At 44.1% G+C, this 17,903-nt stretch overlaps 1 protein-coding gene across 1 annotated transcript in view; it reads right to left on the reverse strand.

Annotated features, from left to right (window-relative positions):
• The window catches only part of LOC135061669 (solute carrier organic anion transporter family member 4C1-like), a 303,951-nt gene that overhangs the window by 146,539 nt on the left and 139,509 nt on the right, over positions 1–17,903 (reverse strand). The window contains exon 7 of the mRNA XM_063964073.1: positions 394–538. Within this exon, the coding sequence (XP_063820143.1) occupies positions 394–538 (145 nt within the window). The remainder of the gene's footprint in view (positions 1–393; positions 539–17,903) is intronic.

The following is a 17,903-nucleotide window of genomic DNA, read 5'->3' on the forward strand; positions in this document are numbered from 1 at the left end:
ATATAAAATTATAGCTTCAGCTCGGCACTCCCTTGGCAGAGTATACAGCTTTCCGGGTGCCTTCAACCGTAAACTTCCATTTACTCAAATATGTTCCCATAAGAAGCGGCACTCCATGGTAGAGAGATGACACACACACAGGGCAGTGTGTATAGCTATACACACTGCCCTGTGTGTTTGTCATTTCTATACCATAGAGTGCCGCTTCTCATGGGAACATATGTGTGTGTGTGTGTGTGTGTGTGTGTGTGTGTGTGTGTGTGTGTGTGTGTGTGTGTGTCTTCTTTCCACTCCTTTCAGTCTCGTTGGCTATTACAATGATCCCTTTGTGGAGAATTTTTATTATTTAGTAAGTGTGTGTAAGGCAGTAAGGTAAACAAAAGGGACACTTACCTCCCAGAATTGCTGCAAAGCTTGATGTTAGTGAAAATTGGTTTTCAATAATTTTGGGAAGAAATGTTGCAAAACCAGTAGTGATAAATGCATCGGCACAGCTGGCAAATGTTACAGCCATGAGAACAGGATTTTTCACCATCAGCTAGAAAAAAATTAAAGTTTTGTTAATTCAGTAACAGTAAGAACACCACACTGTACAATTTAAATTCAGAGACTAAGGGGTATATTCAATTGAAGTCGAAAACTGCCATCTGTCGAAAAGACGGCAGTTTTCGACTTTTTATGGTCGAATCCTGATTCGACATATTCAATATTTGGCCAAATTTTTCGACAAGTCGATAAATTTGACTTGTTGAAAAGCACGTGGATCGGCGGAATAGCTGGGGCCAAATCCGACAAGTTTTGGCCCCCTTTTCGACCATCTCAGTCCGACATCAAAATGATGTCGGACTGAGATGCGTACCCAGAGGAGGCGAGGGGGGGAGCCGCAGGGAGACGGGGGGGGGGGGACAGCCGGCAGGCACACAGGAGAGATCAGCGCTACAGTAGCGCTGCAGCTGGATGTCACTCAGCTGCTTGACCTCACGGCAGCTTCCACCCGGCTCCAGCACGCTGCTGGAGCCGGGTGGAAGCTGCCGTGAGGTCTGGCGGCTGAGTGACATCCTGCAGCAGCGCTACTCCGTAGCGCTGATCTCTCCTGTGTGCCCGCCGGCTGTCCCCCTGCAGCTCGCCCCCCTCGCCTCCTCTGCGTCCCATCTAAATTCGACTTGAAAAAGTCGAATTTAGTTGGGGATTGAATAGGGGTTGTCGGATCCATTCCGACAAATACATGTCGGAAAGGATCCGACTTTAATTGAATATACCCCTAAAATACAAGTTGGATAGTGAAAATTATTTTCTTAAATTAATTGATGAAAAACAAATACATTTTGCATTATATATGGCTCATAAATTACAAGGATGCAAGGAAGGCTTTATATTGCAGTAGTTTAGACACGTGGGGTGTAAATTTACTAAAGTGTTTGTTTTTTAGAACTGGAGATGTTGCCCATAGCAACCAATGAGATTGTACTTATTCATCTAGCACCTTGTAGAAGATAATAGCTAGAATCTGATTGGTTGCTGTGGGCAACATCGCCACTTCTAAAAACTCACACTTTAGTAAATATACCCCTTAGATACTATAGACAAGTAAGAGATATGTTTGTTTGTTTTTTTGGGGAGGGGGTTGTGTTTTTTTTTTAATACTTGAGACTTCTGTTGTACTAGATACTAGATTGTTTATTTGCAGAGAATATTTGTCATTCGCAACAGCCGCTGCCCTACTGGAGCTTATAGTGCCCATACACTTGTGAGATAATCGGTGCTAACCTTCGATTTCGACCTCATCTGTGAGAGAAATTGAAGGATTGTATGCATATTTTAGGTACCTTGAGACACGATGCGCGAGCACGCCGCTCGAGTGTCGCGTCTCAAGATATTATGTGCTGCACTTAATATCTCTTGCATCGCAGTGCGATTGCATGTGGTTTTAAAACCACATGAGATATATCGCACTGCGATGGGCACCCGCCGGGAGCAGCCTCTGACTCGGCAGTGACGTGCCGATCACGTAATTACCATGCGATCTAATATGGTAATGCGCATGGTAATCACTTTGGCAGTTCAGGTGACCTGAACTGCCGGTGCGATGCCCCGCGATGTCGCGTAGCAGGGCATCGCACAAGTGTATGGGCACCTTAAGGCTAAAGCTAGGTACACACTATAAAATTATCTGGCAGATAATGTGCCAGATCTAGCTGGTTGGAACGAAAATTTGGTAATGGATGAGAGCAAATGACATTCCACTATTTGCTCCCAAACACTGGAAAACTAACAAAAACTGTTGGTCATCCAAGTTGGTTTAATTTTGTGTTTAACTAATTTGTATGAATGACAGGTTTTGTTAGTTTTCTAGTGTTTAGTAGCAAATGGTTGATTGTCATTTGCTCTCATCCATTACCAAATTTCATTCCAACCAACCAGATCTGGCAGATTATCTGCCAGATCATTGTATAGTGTGTACCTAGCTTTAGGGGTCTATTTACTAAGCTGTGGAGAGAGAGAAAGTGGACTCAGATAAAGTACCAGCCAATCAGCTCCTAACTGTCATGTTACAGGCAGTGTCTGAAAAATGACAGTTAGGAGTTGGTTAGTTGGTTGGTTGGTTGGTTGGTTGGTTGGTTGGTTGGTTGGTTGGTTGGTACTTTATCTCCGTCCGCTTTATCTCTCTCCAATGGGTAGATTTACTAAAGGTCGGTTTAAGATCTAACTTAATCGATGTTGGGCTTCCAGGGTTAAAACACACATTTTTCTAGCAGATGATTTTTTATATTAATTTTGAAATGTACTTAAATGTGTGCTTTAACCCTGGAAGCCAAATTTTGATTAGGATTGATTTAAATTGATTTAAAATCGATCAGAAAATTAACAAAATCGAACAAATCAACATTTAGTAAATATACCCCCAATGCAAGGTAAATAGACACATAAGTTCACTAACACACAAACACACACATATACATACACTAGGTTTAATTTTATTATAAATAAATTACCCTTGAAGGGTGCTTTTTTTTGTACAGTGGAAGGAAACTGAGGCATCCAGAGGAAATCCATGCAAACACGTTGAGAACCTTCAAACTCCATACACATAAGGTGCTGGGGGAATTGAACTCCTGACCACGCTGCTATGAGGCATCAGTGTTAACCACTGTGTCTCTAGGAGTTTTTTTTATACAAAAGGTATAAGGTATACAGAATTACAATTTAAAATTCACTCCTGCCTTTGAGATACCTAGCAGTAAGACACTGATTCTACCTTTAACACAACCTTTGTTTCGTCACCTCATCCTTCTTTCCATAATATGAGTCATATTGTACTGTATATTATATGACCCCATTTTATATTCTATTTATTCACTCATCTTTGAGAATATGGGACATCCTACTGTACAATGGGGGTCATTCTGAGTTGATCGCTTGCTGACGTTTTTCGCAGCGCAGCGAACAGGTTACTACTGCGCATGCGTATGCACCGCAATGCGCATGTGCGTTGTACAGGTACAAAGTGGATCATTGCTGGGCAATGGATTTAACGAAGAATCCATTTGCACAGCCGATCGCAAGGAGATTGACAGGAAGAGGGCATTTGTGGGTGTCAACTGACCGTTTTCTGGGAGTATTTGGAAAAACGCAGGCATGTCCAAGCGTTTGCAGGGCGAGTGTCTGACGTCAATTCCGGAACGGGATATGCTGAAGTGATCGCAAGGGCTGAGTAAGTCCAGAGCTACTCAGAAACTGCAAAAACCTTTTTTGTACCGCTCGGCTGCACACGCATTTGCACACTTGCAAAGCAAAAATACACTCCCCCGTGGGCGGTGACTATGCGTTTGCATGGCTGCTAAAAGTAGCTAGCGAGCGATCAACTTGGAATGACCCCCAAAGAGGACAGAAACACCTAGTCTTTGCGATGGTTAAAAGACCACTCCAACCAGTGATTCCATTGTTAGAAAAGATTGCCCCGACCAGTGATTCCATTGCTAGCCTTACAGATATGGAATTAATGTGAGTGCATTTGTCCTTATTGTATATATTCATGTGTTGCAATTAGAGATATGCGCGGACCCCTGTGTTTTGGATTTGGTCCTAATTCATTATCATATTTTGTAGAGATGAGCGGGTTCGGTTTCTCTGAATCCGAACCCGCCCGAACTTCATGTTTTTTTACACGGGTCCGAGCGACTCGGATCTTCCCGCCTTGCTCGGTTAACCCGAGCGCGCCCGAACGTCATCATCACGCTGTCGGATTCTCGCGAGGCTCGGATTCTATCGCGAGACTCGGATTCTATATAAGGAGCCGCGCGTCGCGGCCATTTTCACACGTGCATTGAGATTGATAGGGAGAGGACGTGGCTGGCGTCCTCTCCGTTTAGAAATTAAAATAGATAGGAGAGTGAGAGTGAGACACTTCATTTACTTACTGGAGCTTAGGAGGAGTTATACTAGTGACTGATGACCAGTGACCTGACCACCAGTGCAGTTTTATAATTTATTATTATTTAATAATCCGTTCTGTTCTTGTTCTCTGCCTGAAAAAAACGATACACAGTGACTCAGTCACACTCACATACCATATCTGTGCTCAGCCCAGTGTGCTGCATCATCTATGTATAATATCTGACTGTGCTCACACAGCTTAATTGTGGGGGAGACTGGGGAGCAGTTATAGGTTATAGCAGGAGCCAGGAGTACATATTAAACAGTGCACACTTTTGCTGCCAGAGTGCCACTGCCAGAGTGACTGACCACTGACCACTGTGACCAGTGACCTGACCACACTGACCACCAGTATAGTATATTGTGATTGAATGTCTGCCTGAAAAAGTACACTCGTCGTGTGACTTGTGTGGTGTTTTTTTATTCTATAAAAATTAAAAAACTCATTCTGCTGACAGACAGTGTCCAGCAGGTCCGTCATTATATAATATATAGCTGTCCGGCTGCAGTAGTGATATATATATATTTTTTATATCATTATTTATCATCCAGTCTATACTAGCAGCAGACACAGTACGGTAGTTCACGGCTGTAGCTACCTCTGTGTCGGCACTCGGCAGTCCATCCATAATTGTATACCACCTACCCGTGGTTTTTTTTTCTTTCTTCTTTATACATACTACATCTCATTATCATCCAGTCTATATTAGCAGCAGACACAGTACAGTACGGTAGTCCACGGCTGTAGCTACCACTGTGTCGGCACTCGGCAGTCCATCCATAATTGTATACCACCTACCCGTGGTTTTTTTTTCTTTCTTCTTTATACATACTACATCTCATTATCAACCAGTCTATATTAGCAGCAGACACAGTACGGTAGTTCACGGCTGTAGCTACCTCTGTGTCGGCACTCGGCAGTCCATCCATAATTGTATACCACCTACCCGTGGTTTTTTTTTTCTTTCTTCTTTATACATACATACTACATCTCATTATCATCCAGTCTATATTAGCAGCAGACACAGTACAGTACGGTAGTCCACGGCTGTAGCTACCTCTGTGTCGGCACTCGGCAGTCCATCCATAATTGTATACCACCTACCCGTGGTTTTTTTTTTCTTTCTTCTTTATACATACTACATCTCATTATCATCCAGTCTATATTAGCAGCAGACACAGTACAGTACGGTAGTCCACGGCTGTAGCTACCTCTGTGTCGGCACTCGGCAGTCCATCCATAATTGTATACCACCTACCCGTGGTTTTTTTTTTCTTTCTTCTTTATACATACTACATCTCATTATCAACCAGTCTATATTAGCAGCAGACACAGTACAGTACGGTAGTCCACGGCTGTAGCTACCTCTGTGTCGGCACTCGGCAGTCCATCCATAATTGTATACCACCTACCCGTGGTTTTTTTTTTCTTTCTTCTTTATACATACTACATCTCATTATCATCCAGTCTATATTAGCAGCAGACACAGTACAGTACGGTAGTCCACGGCTGTAGCTACCTCTGTGTCGGCACTCGGCAGTCCATCCATAATTGTATACCACCTACCCGTGGTTTTTTTTTTCTTTCTTCTTTATACATACTACATCTCATTATCAACCAGTCTATATTAGCAGCAGACACAGTACAGTACGGTAGTCCACGGCTGTAGCTACCTCTGTGTCGGCACTCGGCAGTCCATCCATAATTGTATACCACCTACCCGTGTTTTTTTTTTCTTCTTTATACATACTACATCTCATTATCATCCAGTCTATATTAGCAGCAGACACAGTACAGTACGGTAGTCCACGGCTGTAGCTACCTCTGTGTCGGCACTCGGCAGTCCATCCATAATTGTATACCACCTACCCGTGGTTTTTTTTTTCTTTCTTCTTTATACATACTACATCTCATTATCAACCAGTCTATATTAGCAGCAGACACAGTACAGTACGGTAGTCCACGGCTGTAGCTACCTCTGTGTCGGCACTTGGCAGTCCATCCATAATTGTATACCACCTACCCGTGGTTTTTTTTTTCTTTCTTCTTTATACATACTACATCTCATTATCATCCAGTCTATATTAGCAGCAGACACAGTACAGTACGGTAGTCCACGGCTGTAGCTACCTCTGTGTCGGCACTCGGCAGTCCATCCATAATTGTATACCACCTACCCGTGGTTTTTTTTTTCTTTCTTCTTTATACATACTACATCTCATTATCATCCAGTCTATATTAGCAGTAGACACAGTACAGTACGGTAGTCCACGGCTGTAGCTATCTCTGTGTCGGCACTCGGCAGTCCATCCATAATTGTATACCACCTACCCGTGGTTTTTTTTTTCTTTCTTCTTTATACATACTACATCTCATTATCAACCAGTCTATATTAGCAGCAGACACAGTACAGTACGGTAGTCCACGGCTGTAGCTACCTCTGTGTCGGCACTCGGCAGTCCATCCATAATTGTATACTAGTATCCATCCATCTCCATTGTTTACCTGAGGTGCCTTTTAGTTGTGCCTATTAAAATATGGAGAACAAAAATTTTGAGGTTCCAAAATTAGGGAAAGATCAAGATCCACTTCCACCTCGTGCTGAAGCTGCTGCCACTAGTCATGGCCGAGACGATGAAATGCCAGCAACGTCGTCTGCCAAGGCCGATGCCCAATGTCATAGTACAGAGCATGTCAAATCCAAAACACCAAATATCAGTAAAAAAAGGACTCCAAAACCTAAAATAAAATTGTCGGAGGAGAAGCGTAAACTTGCCAATATGCCATTTACCACACGGAGTGGCAAGGAACGGCTGAGGCCCTGGCCTATGTTCATGGCTAGTGGTTCAGCTTCACATGAGGATGGAAGCACTCAGCCTCTCGCTAGAAAACTGAAAAGACTCAAGCTGGCAAAAGCACCGCAAAGAACTGTGCGTTCTTCGAAATCCCAAATCCACAAGGAGAGTCCAATTGTGTCGGTTGCGATGCCTGACCTTCCCAACACTGGACGTGAAGAGCATGCGCCTTCCACCATTTGCACGCCCCCTGCAAGTGCTGGAAGGAGCACCCGCAGTCCAGTTCCTGATAGTCAGATTGAAGATGTCAGTGTTGAAGTACACCAGGATGAGGAGGATATGGGTGTTGCTGGCGCTGGGGAGGAAATTGACCAGGAGGATTCTGATGGTGAGGTGGTTTGTTTAAGTCAGGCACCCGGGGAGACACCTGTTGTACGTGGGAGGAATATGGCCGTTGACATGCCTGGTGAAAATACCAAAAAAATCAGCTCTTCAGTGTGGAGGTATTTCAACAGAAAAGCGGACAACAGGTGTCAAGCCGTGTGTTGCCTTTGTCAAGCTGTAATAAGTAGGGGTAAGGACGTTAACCACCTCGGAACATCCTCCCTTATACGTCACCTGCAGCGCATTCATAATAAGTCAGTGACAAGTTCAAAAACTTTGGGCGACAGCGGAAGCAGTCCACTGACCAGTAAATCCCTTCCTCTTGTAACCAAGCTCACGCAAACCACCCCACCAACTCCCTCAGTGTCAATTTCCTCCTTCCCCAGGAATGCCAATAGTCCTGCAGGCCATGTCACTGGCAATTCTGACGAGTCCTCTCCTGCCTGGGATTCCTCCGATGCATCCTTGTGTGTAACGCCTACTGCTGCTGGCGCTGCTGTTGTTGCTGCTGGGAGTCGATGGTCATCCCAGAGGGGAAGTCGTAAGCCCACTTGTACTACTTCCAGTAAGCAATTGACTGTTCAACAGTCCTTTGCGAGGAAGATGAAATATCACAGCAGTCATCCTGCTGCAAAGCGGATAACTGAGGCCTTGACAACTATGTTGGTGTTAGACGTGCGTCCGGTATCCGCCGTTAGTTCACAGGGAACTAGACAATTTATTGAGGCAGTGTGCCCCCGTTACCAAATACCATCTAGGTTCCACTTCTCTAGGCAGGCGATACCGAGAATGTACACGGACGTCAGAAAAAGACTCACCAGTGTCCTAAAAAATGCAGTTGTACCCAATGTCCACTTAACCACGGACATGTGGACAAGTGGAGCAGGGCAGGGTCAGGACTATATGACTGTGACAGCCCACTGGGTAGATGTATGGACTCCCGCCGCAAGAACAGCAGCGGCGGCACCAGTAGCAGCATCTCGCAAATGCCAACTCTTTCCTAGGCAGGCTACGCTTTGTATCACCGGTTTCCAGAATACGCACACAGCTGAAAACCTCTTACGGCAACTGAGGAAGATCATCGCGGAATGGCTTACCCCAATTGGACTCTCCTGTGGATTTGTGGCATCGGACAACGCCAGCAATATTGTGTGTGCATTAAATATGGGCAAATTCCAGCACGTCCCATGTTTTGCACATACCTTGAATTTGGTGGTGCAGAATTTTTAAAAAAACGACAGGGGCGTGCAAGAGATGCTGTCGGTGGCCAGAAGAATTGCGGGACACTTTCGGCGTACAGGCACCACGTACAGAAGACTGGAGCACCACCAAAAACTACTGAACCTGCCCTGCCATCATCTGAAGCAAGAAGTGGTAACGAGGTGGAATTCAACCCTCTATATGCTTCAGAGGTTGGAGGAGCAGCAAAAGGCCATTCAAGCCTATACAATTGAGCACGATATAGGAGGTGGAATGCACCTGTCTCAAGTGCAGTGGAGAATGATTTCAACGTTGTGCAAGGTTCTGATGCCCTTTGAACTTGCCACACGTGAAGTCAGTTCAGACACTGCCAGCCTGAGTCAGGTCATTCCCCTCATCAGGCTTTTGCAGAAGAAGCTGGAGACATTGAAGGAGGAGCTAACACGGAGCGATTCCGCTAGGCATGTGGGACTTGTGGATGGAGCCCTTAATTCGCTTAACAAGGATTCACGGGTGGTCAATCTGTTGAAATCAGAGCACTACATTTTGGCCACCGTGCTCGATCGTGATTTAAAGCCTACCTTGGATCTCTCTTTCCGGCAGACACAAGTCTGCTGGGGTTGAAAGACCTGCTGGTGAGAAAATTGTCAAGTCAAGCGGAACGCGACCTGTCAACATCTCCTCCTTCACATTCTCCCGCAACTGGGGGTGCGAGGAAAAGGCTCAGAATTCCGAGCCCACCCGCTGGCGGTGATGCAGGGCAGTCTGGAGCGACTGCTGATGCTGACATCTGGTCCGGACTGAAGGACCTGACAACGATTACGGACATGTCGTCTACTGTCACTGCATATGATTCTCTCAACATTGAAAGAATGGTGGAGGATTATATGAGTGACCGCATCCAAGTAGGCACGTCACACAGTCCGTACTTATACTGGCAGGAAAAAGAGGCAATTTGGAGGCCCTTGCACAAACTGGCTTTATTCTACCTAAGTTGCCCTCCCACAAGTGTGTACTCCGAAAGAGTGTTTAGTGCCGCCGCTCACCTTGTCAGCAATCGGCGTACGAGGTTACATCCAGAAAATGTGGAGAAGATGATGTTCATTAAAATGAATTATAATCAATTCCTCCGCGGAGACATTGACCAGCAGCAATTGCCTCCACAAAGTACACAGGGAGCTGAGATGGTGGATTCCAGTGTGGACGAATTGATAATCTGTGAGGAGGGGGATGTACACGGTGATATATCGGAGGATGATGATGAGGTGGACATCTTGCCTCTGTAGAGCCAGTTTGTGCAAGGAGAGATTAATTGCTTCTTTTTTGGTGGGGGTCCAAACCAACCCGTCATATCAGTCACAGTCGTGTGGCAGACCCTGTCACTGAAATGATGGGTTGGTTAAAGTGTGCATGTCCTGTTTATACAACATAAGGGTGGGTGGGAGGGCCCAAGGACAATTCCATCTTGCACCTCTTTTTTCTTTAATTTTTCTTTGCGTCATGTGCTGTTTGGGGAGGGTTTTTTGGAAGGGACATCCTGCGTGACACTGCAGTGACACTCCTAGATGGGCCCGGTGTTTGTGTCGGCCACTAGGGTCGCTTATCTTACTCACACAGCTACCTCATTGCGCCTCTTTTTTTCTTTGCGTCATGTGCTGTTTGGGGAGGGTTTTTTGGAAGGGACATCCTGCGTGACACTGCAGTGACACTCCTAGATGGGCCCGGTGTTTGTGTCGGCCACTAGGGTCGCTTATCTTACTCACACAGCTACCTCATTGCGCCTCTTTTTTTCTTTGTGTCATGTGCTGTTTGGGGAGGGTTTTTTGGAAGGGACATCCTGCGTGACACTGCAGTGCCACTCCTAGATGGGCCCGGTGTTTGTGTCGGCCACTAGGGTCGCTTATCTTACTCACACAGCTACCTCATTGCGCCTCTTTTTTTCTTTGCGTCATGTGCTGTTTGGGGAGGGTTTTTTGGAAGGGACATCCTGCGTGACACTGCAGTGACACTCCTAGATGGGCCCGGTGTTTGTGTCGGCCACTAGGGTCGCTTATCTTACTCACACAGCTACCTCATTGCGCCTCTTTTTTTCTTTGCGTCATGTGCTGTTTGGGGAGGGTTTTTTGGAAGGGACATCCTGCGTGACACTGCAGTGACACTCCTAGATGGGCCCGGTGTTTGTGTCGGCCACTAGGGTCGCTTATCTTACTCACACAGCTACCTCATTGCGCCTCTTTTTTTCTTTGCGTCATGTGCTGTTTGGGGAGGGTTTTTTGGAAGGGACATCCTGCGTGACACTGCAGTGACACTCCTAGATGGGCCCGGTGTTTGTGTCGGCCACTAGGGTCGCTTATCTTACTCACACAGCTACCTCATTGCGCCTCTTTTTTTCTTTGCGTCATGTGCTGTTTGGGGAGGGTTTTTTGGAAGGGACATCCTACGTGACACTGCAGTGACACTCCTAGATGGGCCCGGTGTTTGTGTCGGCCACTAGGGTCGCTTATCTTACTCACACAGCTACCTCATTGCGCCTCTTTTTTTCTTTGCGTCATGTGCTGTTTGGGGAGGGTTTTTTGGAAGGGACATCCTGCGTGACACTGCAGTGCCACTCCTAGATGGGCCCGGTGTTTGTGTCGGCCACTAGGGTCGCTTATCTTACTCACACAGCTACCTCATTGCGCCTCTTTTTTTCTTTGCGTCATGTGCTGTTTGGGGAGGGTTTTTTGGAAGGGACATCCTGCGTGACACTGCAGTGCCACTCCTAGATGGGCCAGGTGTTTGTGTCGGCCACTAGGGTCGCTTAGCTTAGTCATCCAGCGACCTCGGTGCAAATTTTAGGACTAAAAATAATATTGTGAGGTGTGAGGTATTCAGTATAGACTGAAAATGAGTGGAAATTATGGTTTTTGAGGTTAATAATACTTTGGGATCAAAATGACCCCCAAATTCTATGATTTAAGCTGTTTTTTAGGTTTTTTGGAAAAAAACACCCGAATCCAAAACACACCCGAATCCGACAAAAAAAATTCGGTTAGGTTTTGCCAAAACGCGGTCGAACCCAAAACACGGCCGCGGAACCGAACCCAAAACCAAAACACAAAACCCGAAAAATTTCCGGCGCTCATCTCTAATATTTTGGTTTTGGCAAAACCACCCTCAAGTGTTTTGGGGTTCGGTTTTGGTTTTTGGTTGGTTTTGGATTCCTTTAAAACTGTTAAAAATTGATAAACAGTGATAAAAGAAATCCATAAAAATCTATAAAAACAGCTAAAATGATGTACTTTGGACCTGTTTTTATGCAATCCAAAACCCGAACTGAGAACAGACCCTTGAAGGGATTTGGTTCCACTTGGAACCCCAAAGTGATTCCTGAAATGGATCTCAAACATTCTACAACCATGACAACAGTATGTTCACAGAGTGGGAAATCCACCAAAACAAAATATGCTACAGCTATACTAAGAAGAGTACTGGTGGGTATTTCACCTTAAAGTGAGGTGCTATAAGGCTGGTTTCCCTCTAAGGAGAATGGGAAAGTAACAAACCACTGGACCTAGAGGGACCTGGACCAGGGTTGTTCAGATATGAGCCAAGGGGAGAAAAACCCCATCGCAGCTTTGTTTTTCCACTGGTTGTAACAGAGGAGACTAAGACTGGGTAAAGTTCTGGCAGATTCCGAACCACCATTGCGCCGACTGAGTGGCCAATTCAGGTAAGAATACACACTTACCGCTCAACTGCTTAATGTGCTTATGCTGACATCACAACTTGCCTGCCTTGAATTGTCCTGCCCAGGTGAGATGTAAGTTACTGACGATCCCTGCAGCTAGTGTACAGGTGCTCAGCAGGTCATCTGTAAACACAGTCAGATGCGCCGAGATATCGTCCAGATGATATATTGTCCTGTGTGTACCAATCATAAGACAGTTCTTGGGACGGTTGCTGGCCACAAGCCCTGCCCAAAGCTGATGCAGAGGCTGAGGCAGTGATCTGCTCTAAGGCTCTACCCAATTTGGATGCCTTGCCTACTGCAACCCCTCTTCCAATGTAAATTGTCAGGTACTGCTCTGTGTGTCGCCATACTAAGAAGACTCAGCAGGGGATATGTTTAAGCATGACAGCTGTACCACACCCAAATGGAGAGTCAATAAGATACCCAGGGGGAGATGTATCATTCCTTATAGATCAGCTTCCAAGTGTCATTTATTTGGCACAGTCTATGAAATAAATAATAATAAAAATCATTTTATTTATATAGCGCTCTTTCTCCAATAGGGCTTAAGGTGCTGAAGATTATTGGCTGCTTTAGGCAACTTCTCCATGTTATATCTCTCCAAGACTTGATACATCTCCCCTCCAGATGAAGACTATGCACCCTGGAGGCACTCAGGTACAAGGACAGTCTGGTGTCTTAGTTCCACCTATGATATTTTAAAAATTATGTGGCATGCTTAAACAAACTGGTGAAGGTAGAGCAAAATACTATTTCACATTGTGCATTAGCTAGAACTATACTGTGACTGTGGTTAGCCATAGATTTTGCAGTTACAGACATCTATTCCTCATTAAACTGACAGGAGATTGTTATGAATATAATAACGTGTGATAACTGAGCTACTCTGGTACTGTTTTCTACAGTTTTTTCTGTGATAACGTACTTAGCACCTGGGGCTTGATTCAGATACAGACGCAACGGCCGATGGTGTCATAATTCAAGTGATTTTGAGTGTTGAGGAATCTTATATAATATTTTATATTACTGTATGGGGTGGCAATTATTGAAAAGTGGACTCTTCAATAATAATATATGTATATTTTATAATATACGTTGATCATATATATCTGCAAATATGTCAGTCTTACAACCTAGATAGCGGATACACATATGCAGTTCTCATACATATCAATTATTAAATTATGATTCCAAAGTGAGTTCAAACATGGAATTCAGAGCTCTTATCATCTGATTGTTTATTTACAGGCAAAATCAAAGCATACAGAATACGATATACACAGTAGTGATATATATACTGATACTATTTATGCATCCTTAATTATAGAACAAACATAACATAACACAGTTTCACAAACTTAGGGCCTAATTCAGAGTTGATCGCAGCTACAAATTTGTTAGCAGTTGGGCAAAACCATGGGGGTCATTCCGACCTGTTCGCACGCAGCGGTTTGTCGCTGCGGTGCGAATGGGTCTGGAATGCGCGGTGGCCGCACTGCGCACGCACGTCGTTGCCTGGCGACAGGGTTACATCGCAGCCAACGAAGAAAGCGATCGCAGAGCCGACCGCAAGAAGATTGACAGAAAGATGGCATTCCTGGGCGTCACCAGACCGCTTGGAGACGTTTTTGAGGAGTGGTGAAGAAAATGTAGGCGTGTCCAGGAGAACGGAGAGCGGCTGTCTGAAGTCAAAGCCGGACCCATCATCGCTGAGATTGTCGCAAACGGTAAGTATGTCCAGGGCTGGTCTTGTTCTGCTTGAAATTTTTTTAGCTTAGCAGGGCTGCACAAGCGATCGCAGCCCTGCTAAGCTAAAATACACTCCCCCATAGGCGTGATCTATTGATTGCAGCAGCAGCAAAAACTTGCTGGCTGCGATCAACTCTGAATGACCACCCATGTGCACTGCAGGGGGGGGGCAGATATAACATGTGCAGAGAGAGTTAAATTTAGGTGGGGTGTGTTCAAACTGTCAAAGTCAAAAAATATTGTAGCACACACTCCACGTACTAACCACACACACATGCCCGCTGCGCATGCACTTGTTCCGCCGTGCGTGCACATATCCGCAATTTGCGTATGATCGCTCCCGCGGTCCTGCGCGTGGTATGGGTGTTTACGGCGGAGTTTGTGAGCGCATAGAGGGTTATCAAAACATTACATATTTAATCCAAATAGTGCACATTGTACACATAGCCCCCCTGCACCACATCAGCAAGTATCAACAGTTTAAATGATTCCAGGACTAAGGGATTCACCTTTGCATGATAGGAAGGGACAGACTAAGGTTATTTGGTGATGTCTAGTATCCAGCTGTAGGGTATTTTAAGGGTAACATTCTGGTGTTGGTTAGAGGAAGATCGCATGTTCCTGCGTATAGTTATGTGCAGAAGTAGAATATAGATATAAACTGTATTTACTGTATATTATGTATGCGACGGGAATCCAGAGGAGACCACCCACAAGAGCAGTTGAGAAAGATATCGCCCACCTTTTCAAATCAACCTATGACCTCTCCTGTAATGTAAAGATGCATCTCTGTGTCCAATGGACAAAGGGATTACAGTATCCATTGTATTGCTTTTGGAAGTAGTGTATAAAAAGCCTGTTGCTGCCTGGCCGGTCAGAAGACTCTTAACGCTATCTACCTGATTAGCGGAGGACTGGACCAGGTTGCGCAAGCGAATATTCACGTATGTACATTGACTGTAGCCATTTACTCTGTTGTATATTGTAGTATATAAATTGTATTGTTATCCCCTTTCAGATATATATGCTGAGGTGTCGGAGCCCAGTGTTTAACTACACATCGGTGTTGTGTCCTCTTTTCCCTGCTAGGGTTTAAAGCATATTACATTACCTAACTGTATAAGGTTTTAAAAGTGTACTGATAAAGTGTGTACACTCTGCGGGTACTTTGTACTGTCAGCGCTGCATAAGGTTTAAGGTGTAACATCATTGCAGTGCTTTGCTGCATAAGGTTTAGAGTGTAATAATATCATTGCGTTGCATTACGAATAAGGTTTATAGTATATCAAGAGTGTGTGCGCGCTGTGTGTACTTTGTACCCCCAGCGAGGCGTTTGTACGCTAGGCCCGTACAACGTACAGGACTCTGTACGCAAATAGCGTACAAAGTACGTAGCGTGTGTATTAAGTCTAGCGGCCACAGCGGCTCCATGGTAAAAGTGTATTTAGAGGTAGCTTTATGGTTTAAGATAATATCAACATTATCAATTGGGGACATCGTCCGGTTTTTCCTCATACCCGCAGCCTAGCAGGTTAAAGCAGACTTTATCTATCAGAAAAGGGCGGACAGGAATCCCACGTAAGCCTTCTCCTGGTTGGTGGATACACTGGTAAACCCTATCTCATTGCTGATAAGATGGCGTCTGCTCTGCATGGTTTGTAGGGATGCTGGTGGGATCCGTAAGGTAAATACGCAAAGCTATTTTAAAAGTCTGTGAATTTCTGTTTGGCGCCAAATGCGCACACAACACAAGCATAGACCTGTACTTTGTACTTTGTATACCTGCTCGCATTGTTGCCATAAGTATTGATTATTAGATTCATTTTGACCTGTGCTGAGAAATTTGTTGCTATTTAGTTAAAATATAGACTAAATATTAAGGAAGTAAACGTAAAACACAAATACAGTCTGGCCTAGTTAAACAGGTTTATACAGGAAGAAACTGTGTTGTGTTAAGTAAACGATTATAGGTAATATCGCTTACATTTATAGAAGTGTGGGATTTGTACTATTGCGGACGTACGGTCTTTGTACACGTGTCTCGGACAAAGTACGGGACTGCGTACGCAACGTAAAGACATACGCATGGTCGCGTGTTTACGCAACGTGCGTAAGGGTACGCACGTTACAATTTATATTATCTCATAATTATTTTATTTTTGACACCAAATATTATTTACAGACACGGGGTGTGGCCATGGGGGCCAGATTCGCTCCGAGTTTCGCTAACCTGTACATGGGAGTCTTTGAAGATCAACATGTATGGGGAGGTGGACTCGGGGCGGATCTGGTCTACTATGGCCGTTTTATAGATGATTTATTCATAATTTGGGGTGGGAGTTTGGAAACACTGCATGTTTTCACCAACAACCTGAATAAAAATGAATATGGTTTGAAATTTACATTTAATTATAGTAATACAAAAATTAGTTTCTTGGACATAGAATTATCAGTAGAAGAAGATCAACTAATTACTAAAACATACATTAAGGAGGTTGATCAAAATAGATACCTTAATTATAACAGCTCTCATAAGAGAAGCTGGAAGAATAATATCCCCAGGGGTCAGTTTGTCAGATTGAGGCGAAATTGCACCTCAGTATCCACGTATCGGGAACAAGCAGTAAAACTTATGGAGTAATTTCAAGAACAAGGGTATCCACAAAATTTATTAGAGACAGCAATGCTAGAGGTGGAAGGAATTGAGAGAGAGCTATTACTTAAACCTAAGGTTCAGAGTCGGGTAGACAACAATAAAAATACAGATAGATGGGTTGCCTTCACCACAAAATATAACAGTTGTGCTGGTAATATCAGTCAAGTTATAAGGAAGAATACCTCATTACTACTTCTAGATGAATATTTAAAGCCACAGGTGAATCCAAAGGGATACACTATTTTTAGAAAGGCTGATAATCTGAGAAATAAACTGGTGCCTAGTCACTATATGAGTAAAGGGAAACTGGAAATGGGTGTGCAGAGTAATTGGCTCCCAGAAAAACCAATAGGATACCACAAATGTGGGAAACTAAATTGTTTATCCTGTAAAAATTTACCTAGGAAGAGCATTAGCTTTGTGTCATTCAAAACGGGAGAAAAATTTCCTATAAGGGAATTTATGAATTGTATGTCGACTTATATTATTTATCTTATTTCATGCCAATGTGGCAAACAATATATAGGTCGGACTACTAGAACTCTCCATGTTAGGTATATGGAGCACAGGAGAAATATTATAAATGGTGCTAAACATCCATTATCAGACCATGTGATTTATTGTCAGAATTCAAAAGTGGAAAATATTAAAATGATTGGTATAGAACAAATTAAGGTGACAAACAGGGGGGGTGATCGATTTGACAGACTTCGGAGGAGAGAAGCTTACTGGACTGTTAGAATGGATACTATGGTCCCTTCTGGTCTCAATGACATGATAGAGTTAAATGGAGTATAAATTATTAATTATAAATATGATATTATGATATGAAGTGATATTTGATGGGATGCAATGAAATAAGTGTATAGGAGTTTGTGGAATGCAATAGATGTAGTTTTCATCTGTAAAAAAATAAATTTATTGGGATAGTAGTTTGTGTGATCATATTCG

The sequence above is a fragment of the Pseudophryne corroboree genome, chromosome 1 (assembly GCF_028390025.1).
Source record: "Pseudophryne corroboree isolate aPseCor3 chromosome 1, aPseCor3.hap2, whole genome shotgun sequence".
NCBI classification, from domain to species: Eukaryota; Metazoa; Chordata; class Amphibia; order Anura; family Myobatrachidae; genus Pseudophryne; species Pseudophryne corroboree.